Consider the following 15,534-nt stretch of genomic DNA (forward strand, 5'->3'; position numbering starts at 1 on the left):
TACCCAGCGTGGTATTGGTACATACTGGGTAGTTTTGGCGACGCGCGACATGCAGGGCGCTGGTCAGGCTTGGGTGGGCTACCGTCTTTCTTTGCGGTAAGTCCAAACATCATCTTGAACCCTAACGGTCGCTTGTGTTTCTCCGCCCGTTTTTTATTGACCCAGTATCCGTCCAGGTTTCCTCCAGCATTTTCCGCTCTAGCCCTTTATAGCCTCTGGTGTCTGTCGCCTTCAGCTCAGAGTTTCCTGTTTGCCATATCAACTTCTGCATAACTTGCAGCTAGCGGCAATTAATTTGCCGATGAGAGAGATGGACATTGAATAAGGACTTCTGCCTTTACGAGACCGGTGTGGATTGGCCTATCTCCAACGACCTGGGCCTCTTTCCCAGCGGCACCCCTTGTCAAGGTATGCACGATGAGCAACAGATTTGAGAAAGCGCCCGAAATCCTGTATAAGTTCATTAACGTCCGGCGGACCCTCATAGTAAACAATATAACATTGTCCAATTGGGCCTACTACAATGGGCTGGTGGCGATTTCACTTGAGCGCAAGGGTGGCTACATACTCTTCTGTATGTGAAAGTTCTCGCAACTTCCGTTGCCGTCGGAACGACAGAGAGGTCATAACCGAGTAGATAGGCAACCGGGAGATCATGGATATAATGACCCAGACTCTCAATGTGTTTGATACTTGTTCTCTTCTTTCGTGAATCGAAATTCGTTCCAAGTATTTTGTTGGATAAATGTATTGCTTGCACATATTTACATTTCGGCATGCTCGGCAGACGTGGCACTGAGTATGCTGCACTTACTTACATTGTCTGTTACGGTCGCGGCAAAGACCCTTTCGCGCACAAGCAACGCGCGACTCCGAGCACCCACACTTATTTCTCTAGCTCTCAACCTCGATGACACGGTACTTTTCCGTGTGCTATCTTGCATATGTACTTTTTGCAAGCTTCTCATGTGTTCTCGGTAAAGCGGACACGACCGTGAACAACAAAACAATTGACCGAGTGAGTCGTAACATCTGAGAAGTGTACCCTTTCTTGGGGCTTGCTTTCGCTTCTCCATCAGTGGGCGAATTCGGAATGGCTCATTGTTTTTCATCTATCCAAGACTATACAGCTTCGCACACATTCAATATTTCCTCCATACATAGATCAAGACCTGCAAAATCGGTGAGACATGAATGTCATGCCCAGCAAATTGCAGCCTTACACCTGTGTAATTTTCAGTTGGTGGGATTTTGGCGCAGATGCATACATCGTGAGCCCAGTCACTTTTCAGCTACCACTCATATTCTAATACATGCATGTCATGTAGAATACCAACAAACATATTCGTCTTACGCGCGCGAGCCCATCTCAAATGGTGCGAATAGACAAGTTACGCGACGCTCTCATCGATGAACATTTTTTTCCACTAGGGATGGCTCTGGTCGCGCATGCCGCTGACTGCTTCCAATTTTATTATCGAGGTAGAATTCAAAGTAAGTGCCAATACCCTGATGTCAGCATGTCCAAACGGGATTTTAGGTCACTGGTGAATCGTCGCACCTGTACGGAGATGGAATGGCTATTTGGCTCACCAAGGAGCGAGCGGAACCTGGCCCTGTCTTCGGCAGCAAAGGTAAGTTCTAGTCTCACCTTGGTCATCTTTATCTGACATTTATGCCCTCCCAGACAACTTCGAAGGGCTCGGTATCTTTTTGGATACGTGAGTCGACGAATAAACATATTTCGCGTTGCCCTTCTCACCTGTGATACAAGTTACGCAAACTCGCGGCACCCTTATGGATTTCCCCGCGTTGTTGCGATGATGGGGGATGGACAGACACCTTATGATCAAGCACACGATGGTGAGGCCAACAGCCTAGGCTCGTGTGGAGCCAATTTCCGTCGTACGAACGTGATCACGAAGCTCAAGATCACCTACGTGAAGGATACCTATCTTGATGTGCGTCTTGATGCTTGCGCTCTCATAACACTTGTTTCTCACGCAAATGATAGGTCAAGGTCCACTATCGAGCCTGTGCGCATTTCTCCTTATGAACGGATAATTAAAACTGACAGACACGCAGGGGACGACTGGTCCGATTGTTTCCGTCTCACGGACGTTAGTCTTCCCCCCTCTCCATTCATCGGCATCTCCGCAATGACAGGCGAAGTATTCGATTCGCATGAGTGCGTATCACATTCGCCAGTAGTTACCTCCTACTAATACGTTTCTCAGTGTCATTTCCGTAACGACGTGGTCCGCTATTCTCTCCGCCTCCGATGCGCAGCGCAACAAGATTGGCGGCAGCGGTAAGGGTTCCTTTTCGCGCAGGCCTGGAACCGAATCGCAAGGCGGCTCCTGGTTCAGCTTCATTTTCAAATTGCTGCTCTTCGCCGGTGTCTGTGTAGGCGCTATGTATGGGTACAAGACTTACACGCTTAATAAGAGGAGGGGTTACGGTGACTCTGCATTTGGGGGCTTGGGTTATGAGAGTCGGAGGCGCTTCTGACAGTTTACGTCCGAGCTCCTGTACATCTTTACCTTTACTTCCATCAATGCAATCGCTAGGAAACGGATGAAATGGTTTGACAGGTCTTCGGGATGGATCCCATCAGAATTGTATCGTATTGATGTCAGTTGAACTCAGTGTTGTACGGGATGTGTATCTACTACATACTATCTACTAAGATGTAATGCCGATGTCAGAAAGAAGAGCTAAGTACTACTACGACTAATGCTACGTAAAAAGATATACAAGAGGCAGGCTGTGAGCGAGAGGACGTAGGTATGTATGTAACTACAGAGACGCAGACGCAAGTTGCTGGTTTGAAAGAAAATACTACTACTACTACTAGAAGTTCCCAGAAACAACAGAGATAAGACACAATGAACAAAGGATGCCGAAATACAATGAGATGTCGTGTCATTTTGATGATACATACGTCACAACACATGGCAAAACAGTCTATACACCGTATCGTGAAGCAAGGCGCTCCTGGATTACAGGAGGGAAGCTCGCAACCTGCGCAGCCCAGCCTGCCTCATCGTGGTGTCTGAAACCAGACAAAAGCTGTTGGAACATCGAATTCAGCTCCGCGGAGGGCTGATGCCACCTGATGATGGCATTGCAGAACCAGAGAAGGCTCTGAGTAAAGATTGGTCAGTTTATCGCACACTCAGGATCAGTCACTTCGACGGACCTTTGCAATGCCCGCCGGGTTGGTCTGCACGAGAGTGCATAGACCGCGGAACGCAGAGTCTTTCTCTTCATTATCACGAATCTCATACAAGGCCAAGCACCATGCTTGTGCAAACTCGGGCAAATGGGGAGCGACAATATTGGGGTGCATCAACCCAATCCGCCCGATGGACACGGCGGCGTTCTCGTGAAGACTACGTGGAGCCTTCGGGTGCAGCAAGATGGGGATGAGACGTGCAATGAGAGGATTTACCCATTGCTGGAACTCCGGGTCATCTAGAAAACGGTGAGTCATAATGACCCAATGTTGAAAACGGGGGAGTCCACTCACCACGCCCATAGCGCAGCGCTACTTCCCCGACAGACCAAGCTGCGTTATTGCATGCACTGATGAACTCGACCTTAGGCTCAGGGTCAAGCTGTTCAATAAGCTCTGCCATGATGGCAGGTAGATGAGGACGCAGGAGCTGGAAGCTGCCCATCGCAAGGTCTCCAACGAGTGCATACGCACTCTGGCGGACAGGCGCCTGAGGGTGCTTGAGACACACCGTCAGTAGCTGAAGAAGGTTTGGACTTGTCTGTCCAATGAGAGGCTCTAGATGCATGCCCATGCCCTGTGCAAGGCCCGATAGGAGATCCAGTGACACCACAAGGAAGGACTTATCAGGCTCATCGAGCTCCGGGTTCTGCTGGTATGCTTGGTACTGAAGTAGAGACTGGTGAATAATGTTCACGCAGCGCTGGAAGACAGGTAGTGCGTAGGGGGCAAATGCCGGTCCCATGGCAATGGTGACGGACGCAAGGCACTGGCATACCGAAGCATGAGGACTCTTAATATCAACAAATCGATCCGAGACATACCTCGAGAAGCGGAATCAAATCGTCATCATCGTCCGACAATTTGGACCATCGAGACGTCAGAGGAGGCATCAAGATTTCCACGTATGTGGGATTCTGCAATGCCCTGCCCACAGCATCTGCCAATGTGCCAACAGCATCATAAAGTATGAGCGTGTTCTTGTGCTGATATTTTTCGAATGCAAACACCAGATTCCGGAGGACAGGTTCCAGATACGGCACGAGCTCGGGCCCAGCATCTTCCTCTAACGTTGCGAATGCACTACATCCTGCTTCTTGTACACGCTTGTTGTCGTCCAGGACCATTCGCAGCAGCTGCAGTCTTATAAATTGACATAATCACACGTGAAATATATAAAAATACGCACGCCTTCCATTGTCGGGACAAAGAACGAATTCTTATGCTGCTCCGATATAGGTTGCGTACACCAGCTGGCATACCGACCCAAGGTCCAGCAAGCGATTGACCGAACAAGAGGCTAAACGGTTAATTATCGTCAATCTTGCCCCTCAAAGCGAGGTAGTAACGGCATACCTTAGGGTCGTTGAGTGTACTGATTAGATACGGGACGAGGGTTGTCAGGTGAGGCTCGATTGCGTCAATGCAGCCTTGAGAACAAAGTCAATAGGCGATCTTCAGATAAGCAGGAATCACACCTTCTGCCATTGCGCCCAATGCCAAGATGCCACTTTCCCTCTCCAACCACTCAGTACTCCAAAGCTTATTTTTCAAGGGACCAAGCAGCACGTTCAGTAACTCCGACCCAAACCTCACAGCCAGCACATCCAGCGCAGCAGCAGCGCATTTCCTCAAGTTCCACTCCGTAGACATCTCATCAGCGAAATCGTCGTCATCAAGATCGTAGTCATCCTCGTCCTCGTCGTCCAATGTCTCCTCCCCGTATGCCCCTCGCTTCCGCTCCTGTCCATTAGGTTCTGCCTGATCCCGGTCCAGACCGTGCGTTTTACCTCCATAATGCCGTGGCTTGATGTCGGTTTCTTTGTCAGGGACGTTGGTATCTTCTGTGTCCCCATCAAGCCATAGAAGGTCATCCTCTCCGTAGATCATGCAATCGAGCAATACAGGAGCAACACGTCCCAGGAGAGGGTGGAGGAATGCTGCGAGGTCAGGATCCTCCGCAAAAGTAAGCCAGAACTCGCAGGCTTCGAGGGCCACACTTTCATTCTTATCTTTGGTTGAGTATAACATGTACTCCGCGACATTCGACATTTCCGGCATCAGCTTCTCGGGACGGGCTGCAAGGAGCAAAACAAGAGCCTGACAGACGTGCCTTCGGACAGATGGATCCTCGTCAGATGCGCGCTTGAAGAGGCAGGCGATGAACGCATCGATGTGGGCGAAAAGGGACTGAGAATTGATCGGCACGAAATATGAAAGACAGGCAACGGCATGTGACCGCATTTTCGGCATCGGATGCTCTGATAGCATGAGGAACTTGGGGATCATGTAATCCAGAGGGCGCGTTCCATTAATCTCAACATCCATCTTGCGAGGGAAGTCCTCGCAAGCTTTCTCGAAAACGCTAAAAGCAGCCTGCGTAGTAATTTTGAGTATTCGCACTTGAATAGTGACATAGATAACCATGGAATATGAAACGTCGCGTGCTTGGGGACTGTTCGGGCTAAGCATAAAATCACGTTCAATCAAATGAGGCATTCGATGAAGGAGAGCTGCTGAAAAGCCAGAGCTGCACCCGCATGAACTTTGCCTGATTAGCAGGCGCCTCAAAACTCGTGGCAAAGCATTCGCGATCCCATGTTCCAGCCCCGAAATATCATGACATGAACACTCACCTCCTGAAGAGCTGGATCAGGCGAATCTAGCATATTCACCAACTGCTGCAGGCAATCCGGCCAGTTTCTGGGCTCAAGAACACCAAGGAAAGCAACAATATCATGTCCGGCAGCATTCCTTATCAAAGGAGGAGAGCTGACGAAGGCTTGAAGAACAGCCGACTTTGCATACTCGGCCACATCCGGAGATACGTTAAGGAGTAGACGCGCGTTGTTCTTCAACAGATACCCGGCTATCGTGCGGATTTGGTCGTCCTCTTGGGGGAGTGCGGTCAAGATGTATGCCAGATATGCAATATAATCCGGTACACGTGTAAAGGTGTTCAATTTCTGATTAAGCCACAGTTAACGCGCAGCGGATCATCGAAAGGAAAATTCATACATGGGTGATGGCTCGCTGTACATTGCCTTGTGTATCAGTTGAGTCGCGTATAGTCTGTAGGATCTCCTGTAGACCTGCAGGCTGCGGCGTCCAATTAGACATAATGTAAAGCCGTCAACGCGCGTGAAGTGCAGATTTAGGGGAACGCGCCGCAAGAAAGAAAGGGCTGGTCGGAAACTCTTAACCAAGTGGCAAGAACCCTTTCTGCCACAGCCAATTTACTTTGTGTACACTTATTTGTTCCTCGTGCGAACTGATTGCAATGTACACAAAGGACGTCAAACGGTCACAAGTACTCCTGAGAAGCCATCTAATACTACTCCTCTGGCAGTGGCAGGGCACTAGTGCGCAGCGATCTGCTAGATTCGAAGCTGATTTTCTGCCAGCCGGGCAAAGTTGGCCTGTATATTTCGTTGAATCTTCCTTGATCAGTGATGATGCTGAACCCTGTTTGACAGTGCCTCCCCGAATTTACGAACCAATCATCGATAGGCTGCCTATCTAGACACGTACGCACTAACGTGCAGATTGCCCTTCTCGCGCGATCAACTTAGGCTTATTGTAAGTTCTTAGCTCAGAGGTCACAACCCGCTTACACGCAAGTTTGTAGTACTCCAGAATTCGTGAGGTGGTGGCTAGCAATTAGTTACCGGCAATGAGATATTCCTGAGTGACTGGAAACCTTTATCATATATCCGCACGAATCCCACATTCAGATGCACCGCACGCCTGATTAAACTACTCCCCGGACCAGTGGACAAAGATTATCAAGATGAATTGTGTTCTTGTGGAGCTGCAACTTAGAAGGCGTACTTGAACGGTACGACGGGGGTCTTACGTAACTGCTCCATTGCGCTTCAGCATTTCCATTGTGCGCACTGACGCTAACTTAAAAGCGGGTAGTGTTTGGACATACTTAGTGTGAGTAGAGAATGCACATAGAAGTGTTATCAAATGGCGATCATTCCTTGATCATCGCGCGATTCATTTGACTCGCCGAATTCTCGGGATACTTACTAGTCTTCCAAGACCGTGTACGTAGTAATTTTGGTATACTTATTGCCCGCCTTGCGCATATTCAGGAATATTTTTTTTTAGCTCAGATTCATTTACACTATCAGTATAGCTACTCAGTATTCTATGGAAGAGACAGCCACTTCTCGAGCAATATAGGGAAGTTGGGAGTACCAAGACCAGTAACTGGGTCCCACCCAGCGGTTGCGTTGTAACCTTCGGTACCACAGCCCGGATTTGACCCTTCGGTGATATCATTGAATGCACCCGCGAAATCAGCAGAGTAGATCTAGCATCATAAATTATCAACTGATACAGGGACAAAGAGGACGGGAACATACCGTAGGGTTGATAAAACCAATCGGGGCCTTCCCTACGGCGAGACGGGCATCGTTGATCATTGTGAAGATAGCGCCACTGACTGGTGAAGAACAGGAGGTTCCGTACACAAGCTCGAATTGACCGTCGACAGCGACAACGTAGTTCTGACAAAAAAAGTTATACCCTGTTGCACCCATGCGATTTGGGACAGACACTCACAGCTCCATTGGCAGAAATGTCAGGGAAAGCACGCGACTGATAACTGGCTTGAGTCGATTGTACACATCACATTGACTCTGACACTCACCATGCCAGTTGAGTTCCAGATAGTTGCAGGGTAGTTGGGGGGATAGTTCTCCAGATAGTAATCGACGGCGGTCTTCTGGTATGAGGGCATCGCGAAGTAGTTACTGAAACCTCCACCAGAGTAAATAACTTCCATGCAAGCCATTTCAGGCTGAGCCTCCAGAACAGTTGCGTTTGGCTTGACCATAGTGGCGCCAACAGATGTAACGTAGGGGCAAGCACCAGGGAAACTGGGGTTGAAGATCATACCGTCTGCGCTTTGAGTGCCTGTTGTCGTGTGAGAAGCCACGAATGAAAATTCAACTCAAGGCATACCATCGGGGTTCAAGCAATAGCCGCCGTTACCAGCCACACCATAGTCTCCAGAGCTGTACAGGACAGTAACACCCATCAGGCCAAGCTTCGCATATTCTGCACACTGACGCTCAGTGTAGAACGGTGTGAGATCAGCCTCGTTGTACCCGTATGATGTTGAGATAACGTAGGCGGGTGTAACAGTACCACAGTCCTCGGGACCTGTCACATCATTCAAGTTTATTGCATTTGGGATCCAGCAAAGTCGCGCACTTACCCTCATACCCTCCCCCGTATGGGTCAGGATATTCTGCATCCTGAGTGTAATCATCGCCGCCCTCGAACGTGCAGTAGGACCCGTCGATGGCGTCGAGGAAGTTGTTGAAAGAAGCCCCTGTCAGTGATAAGGTTAGCTACATGCATGCAGTGTGTTTTCGTCCTACCTTCGACCATATCACCAGTCTGGTAAAGAGTGACTGGTTGTTTGCCAGTGACCAAAGTCATTCCATATTGGAGATCGAGGTCTGACTCGCCGTTGTATTCGAAACCTTGGTACTCGGTCTGTGCATACCCTACAACATGTCTTCATGATTTTGGCTAAGGAAGGATGCTCGAGATAATCACCTCCGTCAATGGATACCATGTATGGCTCCTTTCCGATGAGATCAGTAGAAAAGTTCATGGCGAACATTTGCAGGTCGGATTGCAAGTACGCCTGAGGAGTGTATTCCACTGGGGGATGAATTAGCTCACGAGGCGCCCAAAGGAATATAAACCATACCGATGCCGTAGCTGTTCTTGTCAGTGGCCACAGGCTCGTACGCAAGACCATACAGAGCCCTCAAGCAGATAGGAGTGATGTACTCGTCACACTGCTCGAGCTCAGTCACTAACTGTGAGATGGTGCCAGCGGTCTTCGGGGTAATTCCTACACCAGGCTGGCCAACCGCGCGGGCAGGTTCCAGTTCACCGCCAGATCGACGCTTAATTTTGGTGTCAAAGTGAACGGAGGGCAAGACAAAGTCGACATGAGTGCTGATGTGCTCAGGGAGATGGTATGCTTCGCAACCTAAAAAGAGGCACGTGAGTACCACAATATTTGGAATCCTTCACGAAGACACTGACCGACGTGTTCCTGTCCGGAAACATGGGTGTAAACATGATATTCGGTGTTCATAAGCCGTTCCGCTTCCTCAACCGAAACATCAACGTTAATCCAACCCTTGGTGGGGCTCACGCGGATGCGCTCGCTCGCCAACCCATTCTCAATAAGCCAGTCTCTGACGGTGGAAACACTTTCATCTGAGGGTGAGAACTTTCGGGAGATCTCCCCTGCAGTCCAGTGCTTGCCGTAGTTGGATGATTCTGGGTGAGAGATGTCGTAAAGATATTCACCGATGGACTCGATGTTACTCTGCTTCAAAGCAATGCGCAGAGGCAGGGTTGCCGCGTTCCCGTGCCTTCGGGTGAGAGACCACCCAGTAGGAATGGCGCTACGTTTCTCATGCGCATTGTATGGGCTGGGAGTAGGCACCGCTAGGGAGACTAGCGCGAGGCTGAGGGCGACGAGTGCAGTGAATGAGCAGCGCATGTCGGACGGGCTGAAGCTGACAACCAAAATTGATCACTGGCCATATCTTTTATAACTTCCTCGAGAACAGAGGCAGCATGGTTGTGTGCCAGGATTAGACTGTAAGCATGCGAGGCAGAGTATCTCGATGAGACTCTCTCTCGAGTACTCCCACACTGCGAGCTGTTTCCCCGAGACACGCATGGATGAAATGTTTCCGTTCACAGTCGAAGAGAGGCACCAGACATGTCCCTGTTTGCTTCGAGTTAGCTAGATCCCTATAGATCGACCTGTTTCATGGACGAAGACAAATTGCCATAATTGTTGACGAGTCAAGTAGTACCAGCTTTCAGCAAGTACCTTTCAACCGGATTATCTTCGAATCACTTATAAGTTGCCTGGGAAGGATGCATAAGGTAGCTTGCACAGATAGCAAAAGGAAAGGTTCCCAGAAGTAGATCCGGACACAAGCTGTGACAAAGATTTGGATTCTGGTTGCGGGAGATGCTGCATCGACACAGCCACACAAACACTCCCGGAGGCAACTGGATGACTCATCTCTAACTCATCTTCAAACATTGTCATGGACTGGAACACTCTTCCAGACAATTTACCGGTGCCTGTAGACGATGGAGCTGCAGATCATCTTACAGCACAATGTGATCCCGCAGAGATTGCTCATATAAATCTCCCAGCCACCTCCGGTTCCCCTGTCAATATCTACACGGAATCTTTAGAAAGACCAGTTCTCTTATTCATATACCCTCGCACAGGGCAACCGGGAGTGCCCAATCCGAATGGCTGGGACGATATTCCCGGTGCTAGGGGATGCACGCCAGTAAGGGGCCTCACCATGCGTTTCATCGGCAAGATCTCATATTCTTTGACGCTCGTAGGAATTGTGCAGTATCAAAGATTCAATCGAATCTTTACTGCAGCTGACACCTCGCCCTGCAATTTTTGCACTGAGCACTCAGGGTACTGCGTACCAACTAGAGGTTGCAACCCGTTTGAGTCTTCCATATCCGATCTTGAGTGACGAGGGGCTTGAGTTGACTCGCGCCTTGCGTTTACCTACTTTTGAAGTGCAAGGGGAGACGTTGTTGAAGCGCATAACTCTTCTTTTTGACAAGGGGAGGGTGGTGGGGTTGCAGTACCCAGTGTTTCCTTCGAATCAGGCTGCACAAGACGCACAGAAGCTCTTTAACCTTTGAGCCTGAAGTACTATCCGTTATACCACTTCCCCAGTCATAATTACGGAAGTTTTATGACTGATCTGCTGTCGGTTGATTTTGCGTGATTTCAAAGTTCACAGAAATGCTGTCCTACAAAGGTATTGTCAACTCACAGACCTCGCACTCCAGTTTTATCGCGCGCCGGTTCATGTACTTGCGCGGAAAAACCTTCTCCCCAACGCTGTGGTCGGGCATGCGGTTCGGGCCGCCGAAGCTGCCGAAACTTAAGAACACATTTTAGTTTTGCACTTTGCACGTGGTTTCTATTCACGCCCATCCGTCCTTAGTGAAAAGTATCATATGCAAGACGCAAGCCCGAAGTTGGGCCAATTCTTTCTAGTGTTCTAGTTATTCCCATCGGCAAGAAAACTTATCCAAATTCTATTTCAATACGTTTACCTTTCAACATTTAACTTGGGACACAATGTCCGACCAGTATTCTCGGGACAATTGGCGCCTTCTGGCCCGGATACCACAAATATTGGTCGTTGACTTACAGAAGTTATCGCGCAGACAATCGTTATTGTTGTCGGCCACCAAATATGTCTTCCTGGTCTTACTACTGGTCAATTTTCGGTCTCTACCGTTTGCCTGGCACAGTGAGTAAATATTCCTTGCAGCTGTGATATATACCAAACGTAATGACTGTATTCAGTTCGCGTATTCCTGCCAGTTTTGCGACTCCGTCTCCAGTACTACCTCCTACGCCTTCGCATCATTTTCAAGCCTAAAAAGGTACGGGCGAAGATCCTTGCGGACTGGGGCGAGACTTTATGTCCAATTGGTGCAAACCCCTTTAAACTCGTGACCGTTCAACATGGCTGGACGAGTACGTCTCAGTCTAACTGTCTCCTGAGGTATCAACTCACTTGGCTTTAGCTGTGGACGACGCCGATTACAATGGACATCTTAGCAACTCCAGTTATGCGAAGGTAAGGACTCGGTACGCTCAGCCATCCAAATAACGCAGTAATGAAAAGACTTTTTGCTCAGGCTCTTGATGCAGCCCGTTTGAAACTGGTTCTGAAAGCATTCCCTGCATTCGCAAGGAGTGGCGGGTGGATGGCTCTGGGTTGTGCGTGAACTTCACTCCACAATGTCTCAACAAATATTCATTCTACGTCTAGCTACTCACTTTCATTTCGTTCGAGAAATACCGTTCCTTGCAAAATACGAGATACGTCTCTCCATTGGGGCATGGGACCATAAATGGGTGAGCTCTCGGCGCTTATATATAGGAACCGTCTAACAATGATTGGCAAGATGTTCATTATTGCTCGCTACGTCTCCTTCCGGGGGAGCAAACAGGCGGACTCATCAAGCCAGCAACCAGAGACTAATAACCATGGTGTCACACCGTCAAAGACACCAACGACATCAACTGACTTTCCCCGGATTTTACTGAGTACACCTGCGGAGGACTTGGCCACTCCTGCAATCCCCGATGATGCCAATGAGGCGGACTCCAACCTTCAAGCAGAAAAGACGGCAGAGGCAATGGAAGCACTAGCTGCTGTGCAGTCGCGGATGACCGAGCCCGACGGTGCCGTACTTCACTGTGTGGCGATTTCATACATTTGCTTTAAGCATGGCCGCATCACAGTGCCTCCTGGTGTCATTCTTGCATGCGAAGGTTTCTCGAAGCCCCCCAGCATTGCCTCTGTGCCATTCTCGCCGCAGAACCCGCCCGCTCACTGGGAGAAGGCACAAGCATTACGTGTCGCTCCATCAGGCAGTATGCCTGCATTTGCTAAGTTCCTCAAAGGAGGCTGGCGCGATGTGCCTGAAGGTGAGAGGTGGTGGGAAGACGCGCTGGATGGGCCGATAGAGGAGCAACGAACGGCAAATCTCAAAGTCCTTGATAACATCAGGAAAGGGATGGAAGGAGCGAGATCCATCAGGTAATTACCTAGAGGATTTATCCTACCGTTGAAAGCTAGTTCGACATTCACTACAGCCGCGTATCTTATATCTCACCTCGACCCAGGTTGCGAATCCACCCTCTCCCACTTTATCACCAGTCCAAGACTACAAGTACGAGATGGCGTCGCAGAACATATGGGTGTCTGAGCACGAACTGTGCAAGAGTTCCCTCAGGCCTAGACGGCCGAGAGTGCCCTAACTATATTTGCTGCGGCTGACGCCTTGCCATGTACCTATTGCAACGGTTCGGCCATCTCGGGGCTTGAATTGACGAGCGCCGTTTCACTTTGAGGTGGATGACTTTGAAGTGAAGATCAGGCTACTTCAAAGCTGCGCATAACTCAACAGCCTGCCCGTCGTAATACTTTCTTTCGCAACAGCAAGCTCTTTGATCAGACAAGTTGCGTAGGCTCGTGTTGGGTCTTCGAGAATGCTCGTAAAGAAGTCTCCAACCCGCAAAACTTCTTCCCGCGGTACCGGTGCAGCAGATTTAGCGAGTGTGGCGAAACGCACTACGGGGCCCTTCCCAAGGGGTTCCTCTACAATCGCCAGTTCAAAGTTACTGCTCTCAGCTTGACAGTCACTTACAACTTGGGGAACGTCGGTGGTCGCTTTCACCATGACGGCAACACCTGGTGACTCGCACCGCTTACCGGGTAGTCCCTCACGCCCCAGATCTGGATCTATGATCAGCGCCAGTCAATACTCGTGCACGGCGCCAGCGTTGCCACTTGCAGCGTGTCAAAACCCACATTAATCTACAATGCTGGCTCGGTGACGTCATGCAGTCTTCTCTTTGTGTCCACATGCCTGTAGCTCTTCCCATGGCGTCCCAGCAATTCCAATGAAACTACTTATCAATGATTCATATGCAAATTCCGACTATCGTATCTGGTCTACCTATATGAGACTACGTATGCAAGATGCAAGCCCGCTATGTCTTTCTAGTACTACCACAAAAGCCCAACCCAAGCTGTTCAACATATATTCCTAGTTACTTACACAACTCGGGATACGATGTCTGGCCGGTACTCTTACGACAGTTTGCATCTGCTGGCCAAGATGCCGACACCAGTCGTGTTATTGCGCAGACAATTGGTGCTGTCAGTCACCAAGTATACGCTCTTGGTCTTGCTACTGGTCAATTTTCGGTCTCTACCGCTCGCCTGGCACAGTGAGTACGCATCCTTTTTTGGCCGTGACGCGCCTCAAAGGCAAGCCTGCGGTATTCAGTTCGTCTGTTCCTGCCAGTTCTGCGACTCAGTCTCCAGTACTACCTCCTTCGGCTCCGCATCATATTCAAGCCAAAAAAGGTGAAGGCAAAGATCCTTAACGATTGGAACGAGGCTTTATGTCCAATTGGCGCAAGCCCCTTCGAGCTCGTAGTCGTTCAACATGGCTGGGCGAGTACGTTTCATTCTAACTTTCTAATGAAGCATAGGCTCACTTGGCTTTAGCTTTGGACGACATCGATTTCAATGGACACCTCAGCAACTCCAGTTACGCGAAGGTAGGGACCCGATGTACTTGGTTATCCAAATAACGCTGTAATAAAACCCTCCTTTCACTCTTTGTTCAGGCCCAAGATGGAGCCGGCCTGAATTTGATTCTGAAAGCCTTCCCTGCATTCACAAGGAGTGGTGGGTTGGTAGCTGTAGGCTGTGCGTGAACCTCATTCCACGCAGTTTTCGATAAGAGTCATTCCTCATCTAGCTACTCACTTTCATTTCATTCAAGAAATACCATTCCTTGCGAGATATGAGATTAGACTCTCCATCCGGGCATGGGACCACAAATGGGTGAGCTCCAGAGGGTTCTAAATGAAAAGCGTCTAACGATGATTGATATTGAAGTTGTTCATTACCGCTCGCTTTGTCTCTTTCCCAAAGAACAGACGTGGACGTATGGACCGTTGTACTATGTCTGAATTAGGCCAGCATCTGGGATCATCGAAAACACCGACGACATCGAATAATTTTTCTCGAATGTTACGCACACCTGCAGAGGATTTGGTCACCCCTCCGACTCTCAGTGATGAGAGTGAGGAGGACTCTAACCTTCGGCCAGGAAAGGCAGCAGAGGCAATAAAAGACCTGGCTGCCGCACAGTCACAAACGACCAAACCTGACAATGCCGTACTCCATTGTGTAGCGGTTTCATACGTTTGCTTTAAGCATGGCCGCATCACAGTGCCTCCTAGCGTCATCCTTGCATGTGAAGGTTTCTCGAAGCCCCCTAGCAGTGCTTCTTCCGCGTTGTTTTCGCCGACGAATCCGCCCACTCACTGGAAGAAGGCACAAGCACTGCGCGTGGCTCCATCAGGCAGCATGCCTAAATTTATCGAGTTCCTGAAAGGAGGCTGGCGCGAAGTGCCTGAAGGCGAGAGGTGGTGGGAAGACGCGCTGGATGGGCCGATAGAGGAGCAACGAACGGCAAATCTCAAAGTCCTTGATAACATCAGGAAAGGAATGGAAGAAGCGAGATCTCTCCGGTAACTACTATGTAGATATTCGTGAGGTTTGAAACTAGTCTAACAGAGCCTGTTGCCTCGAAGCCGAGTCGGATATTGAGCATAGCCTAAGACTTTCCTCAATAGGACCTCGATCACACTCCTG

General features: G+C 49.5%; 6 protein-coding genes across 6 annotated transcripts; 4 read left to right on the forward strand and 2 right to left on the reverse strand.

Annotated features, from left to right (window-relative positions):
• Positions 1–825: 825 nt before the first annotated feature.
• Positions 826–2,582, forward strand: EDB91DRAFT_1135870 (legume-like lectin family-domain-containing protein). The gene is made up of 11 exons (XM_041318817.1): positions 826–1,018; positions 1,122–1,183; positions 1,241–1,271; positions 1,329–1,376; positions 1,432–1,494; positions 1,541–1,634; positions 1,688–1,721; positions 1,775–1,961; positions 2,015–2,036; positions 2,086–2,188; positions 2,238–2,582. Exons 1-11 carry the CDS (start codon positions 911–913, stop codon positions 2,509–2,511), a joined length of 1,026 nt encoding a protein of 341 aa, XP_041176677.1. The 5' UTR covers positions 826–910; the 3' UTR covers positions 2,512–2,582.
• Positions 2,583–6,441, reverse strand: EDB91DRAFT_1135872 (armadillo-type protein). Its single transcript, XM_041318818.1, has 9 exons — positions 6,257–6,441; positions 5,875–6,204; positions 4,717–5,614; positions 4,595–4,668; positions 4,428–4,538; positions 4,063–4,374; positions 3,533–4,007; positions 3,203–3,477; positions 2,583–3,147 (listed from the first exon to the last, which is right to left on the reverse strand). Exons 1-9 carry the CDS (start codon positions 6,356–6,358, stop codon positions 2,968–2,970), a joined length of 2,757 nt encoding a protein of 918 aa, XP_041176678.1. The 5' UTR covers positions 6,359–6,441; the 3' UTR covers positions 2,583–2,967.
• Positions 6,442–7,341: 900 nt separating this feature from the next.
• EDB91DRAFT_1135874 (peptidase S8/S53 domain-containing protein) lies at positions 7,342–10,269 on the reverse strand. The gene is made up of 11 exons (XM_041318819.1): positions 10,122–10,269; positions 9,317–10,051; positions 8,973–9,260; positions 8,816–8,923; positions 8,635–8,763; positions 8,469–8,585; positions 8,213–8,413; positions 7,899–8,164; positions 7,811–7,846; positions 7,612–7,755; positions 7,342–7,559 (listed from the first exon to the last, which is right to left on the reverse strand). Exons 2-11 carry the CDS (start codon positions 9,780–9,782, stop codon positions 7,395–7,397), a joined length of 1,920 nt encoding a protein of 639 aa, XP_041176679.1. The 5' UTR covers positions 9,783–10,051; positions 10,122–10,269; the 3' UTR covers positions 7,342–7,394.
• Positions 10,270–10,330: 61 nt separating this feature from the next.
• EDB91DRAFT_1135875 (peroxiredoxin) lies at positions 10,331–11,259 on the forward strand. Its single transcript, XM_041318820.1, has 2 exons — positions 10,331–10,599; positions 10,658–11,259. The coding sequence occupies exons 1-2, from the start codon at positions 10,345–10,347 to the stop codon at positions 10,973–10,975; spliced, it is 573 nt and encodes a 190-aa protein (XP_041176680.1). The 5' UTR covers positions 10,331–10,344; the 3' UTR covers positions 10,976–11,259.
• Positions 11,260–11,329: 70 nt separating this feature from the next.
• Positions 11,330–13,072, forward strand: EDB91DRAFT_391786 (uncharacterized protein). Its single transcript, XM_041327095.1, has 6 exons — positions 11,330–11,595; positions 11,652–11,825; positions 11,876–11,928; positions 11,990–12,071; positions 12,124–12,209; positions 12,260–13,072. The coding sequence occupies exons 1-6, from the start codon at positions 11,421–11,423 to the stop codon at positions 12,899–12,901; spliced, it is 1,212 nt and encodes a 403-aa protein (XP_041176681.1). The 5' UTR covers positions 11,330–11,420; the 3' UTR covers positions 12,902–13,072.
• Positions 13,073–13,738: 666 nt separating this feature from the next.
• EDB91DRAFT_391757 (uncharacterized protein) lies at positions 13,739–15,466 on the forward strand. The gene is made up of 6 exons (XM_041327094.1): positions 13,739–14,093; positions 14,153–14,326; positions 14,377–14,429; positions 14,499–14,580; positions 14,633–14,718; positions 14,773–15,466. The coding sequence occupies exons 1-6, from the start codon at positions 13,937–13,939 to the stop codon at positions 15,412–15,414; spliced, it is 1,194 nt and encodes a 397-aa protein (XP_041176682.1). The 5' UTR covers positions 13,739–13,936; the 3' UTR covers positions 15,415–15,466.
• Positions 15,467–15,534: the final 68 nt, after the last annotated feature.

This window comes from Suillus paluster (genome assembly GCF_016628075.1).
Source record: "Suillus paluster strain FC165 chromosome Unknown EDB91scaffold_29, whole genome shotgun sequence".
NCBI classification, from domain to species: Eukaryota; Fungi; Basidiomycota; class Agaricomycetes; order Boletales; family Suillaceae; genus Suillus; species Suillus paluster.

Bases quoted from the DNA above. Each gene is read 5' to 3' on its own strand.
- EDB91DRAFT_1135870 (XM_041318817.1), top strand. From the start codon at position 911: ATGACACGGTACTTTTCCGTGTGCTATCTTGCATATGTACTTTTTGCA. The intron at 1,495-1,540 runs GTAAGTGCCAAT...ACGGGATTTTAG, and splicing joins TTATCGAGGTAGAATTCAAA to GTCACTGGTGAATCGTCGCA. The intron at 2,189-2,237 runs GTGCGTATCACA...TACGTTTCTCAG, and splicing joins GAAGTATTCGATTCGCATGA to TGTCATTTCCGTAACGACGT.
- EDB91DRAFT_1135872 (XM_041318818.1), bottom strand. From the start codon at position 6,358: ATGTCTAATTGGACGCCGCAGCCTGCAGGTCTACAGGAGATCCTACAG. The intron at 5,615-5,874 runs GTGAGTGTTCAT...ATTACTACGCAG, and splicing joins CTGATCCAGCTCTTCAGGAG to GCTGCTTTTAGCGTTTTCGA. The intron at 3,148-3,202 runs GTCCGTCGAAGT...ATCTTTACTCAG, and splicing joins ACCCGGCGGGCATTGCAAAG to AGCCTTCTCTGGTTCTGCAA.
- EDB91DRAFT_1135874 (XM_041318819.1), bottom strand. From the start codon at position 9,782: ATGCGCTGCTCATTCACTGCACTCGTCGCCCTCAGCCTCGCGCTAGTC. The intron at 8,764-8,815 runs GTGATTATCTCG...GACATGTTGTAG, and splicing joins CATGGTATCCATTGACGGAG to GGTATGCACAGACCGAGTAC. The intron at 7,560-7,611 runs GTATGTTCCCGT...TTATGATGCTAG, and splicing joins TTGGTTTTATCAACCCTACG to ATCTACTCTGCTGATTTCGC.
- EDB91DRAFT_1135875 (XM_041318820.1), top strand. From the start codon at position 10,345: ATGGACTGGAACACTCTTCCAGACAATTTACCGGTGCCTGTAGACGAT. The intron at 10,600-10,657 runs GTAAGGGGCCTC...TGACGCTCGTAG, and splicing joins GTGCTAGGGGATGCACGCCA to GAATTGTGCAGTATCAAAGA.
- EDB91DRAFT_391786 (XM_041327095.1), top strand. From the start codon at position 11,421: ATGTCCGACCAGTATTCTCGGGACAATTGGCGCCTTCTGGCCCGGATA. The intron at 11,596-11,651 runs GTGAGTAAATAT...GACTGTATTCAG, and splicing joins TCTACCGTTTGCCTGGCACA to TTCGCGTATTCCTGCCAGTT. The intron at 11,826-11,875 runs GTACGTCTCAGT...ACTTGGCTTTAG, and splicing joins CGTTCAACATGGCTGGACGA to CTGTGGACGACGCCGATTAC.
- EDB91DRAFT_391757 (XM_041327094.1), top strand. From the start codon at position 13,937: ATGTCTGGCCGGTACTCTTACGACAGTTTGCATCTGCTGGCCAAGATG. The intron at 14,094-14,152 runs GTGAGTACGCAT...TGCGGTATTCAG, and splicing joins TCTACCGCTCGCCTGGCACA to TTCGTCTGTTCCTGCCAGTT. The intron at 14,327-14,376 runs GTACGTTTCATT...ACTTGGCTTTAG, and splicing joins CGTTCAACATGGCTGGGCGA to CTTTGGACGACATCGATTTC.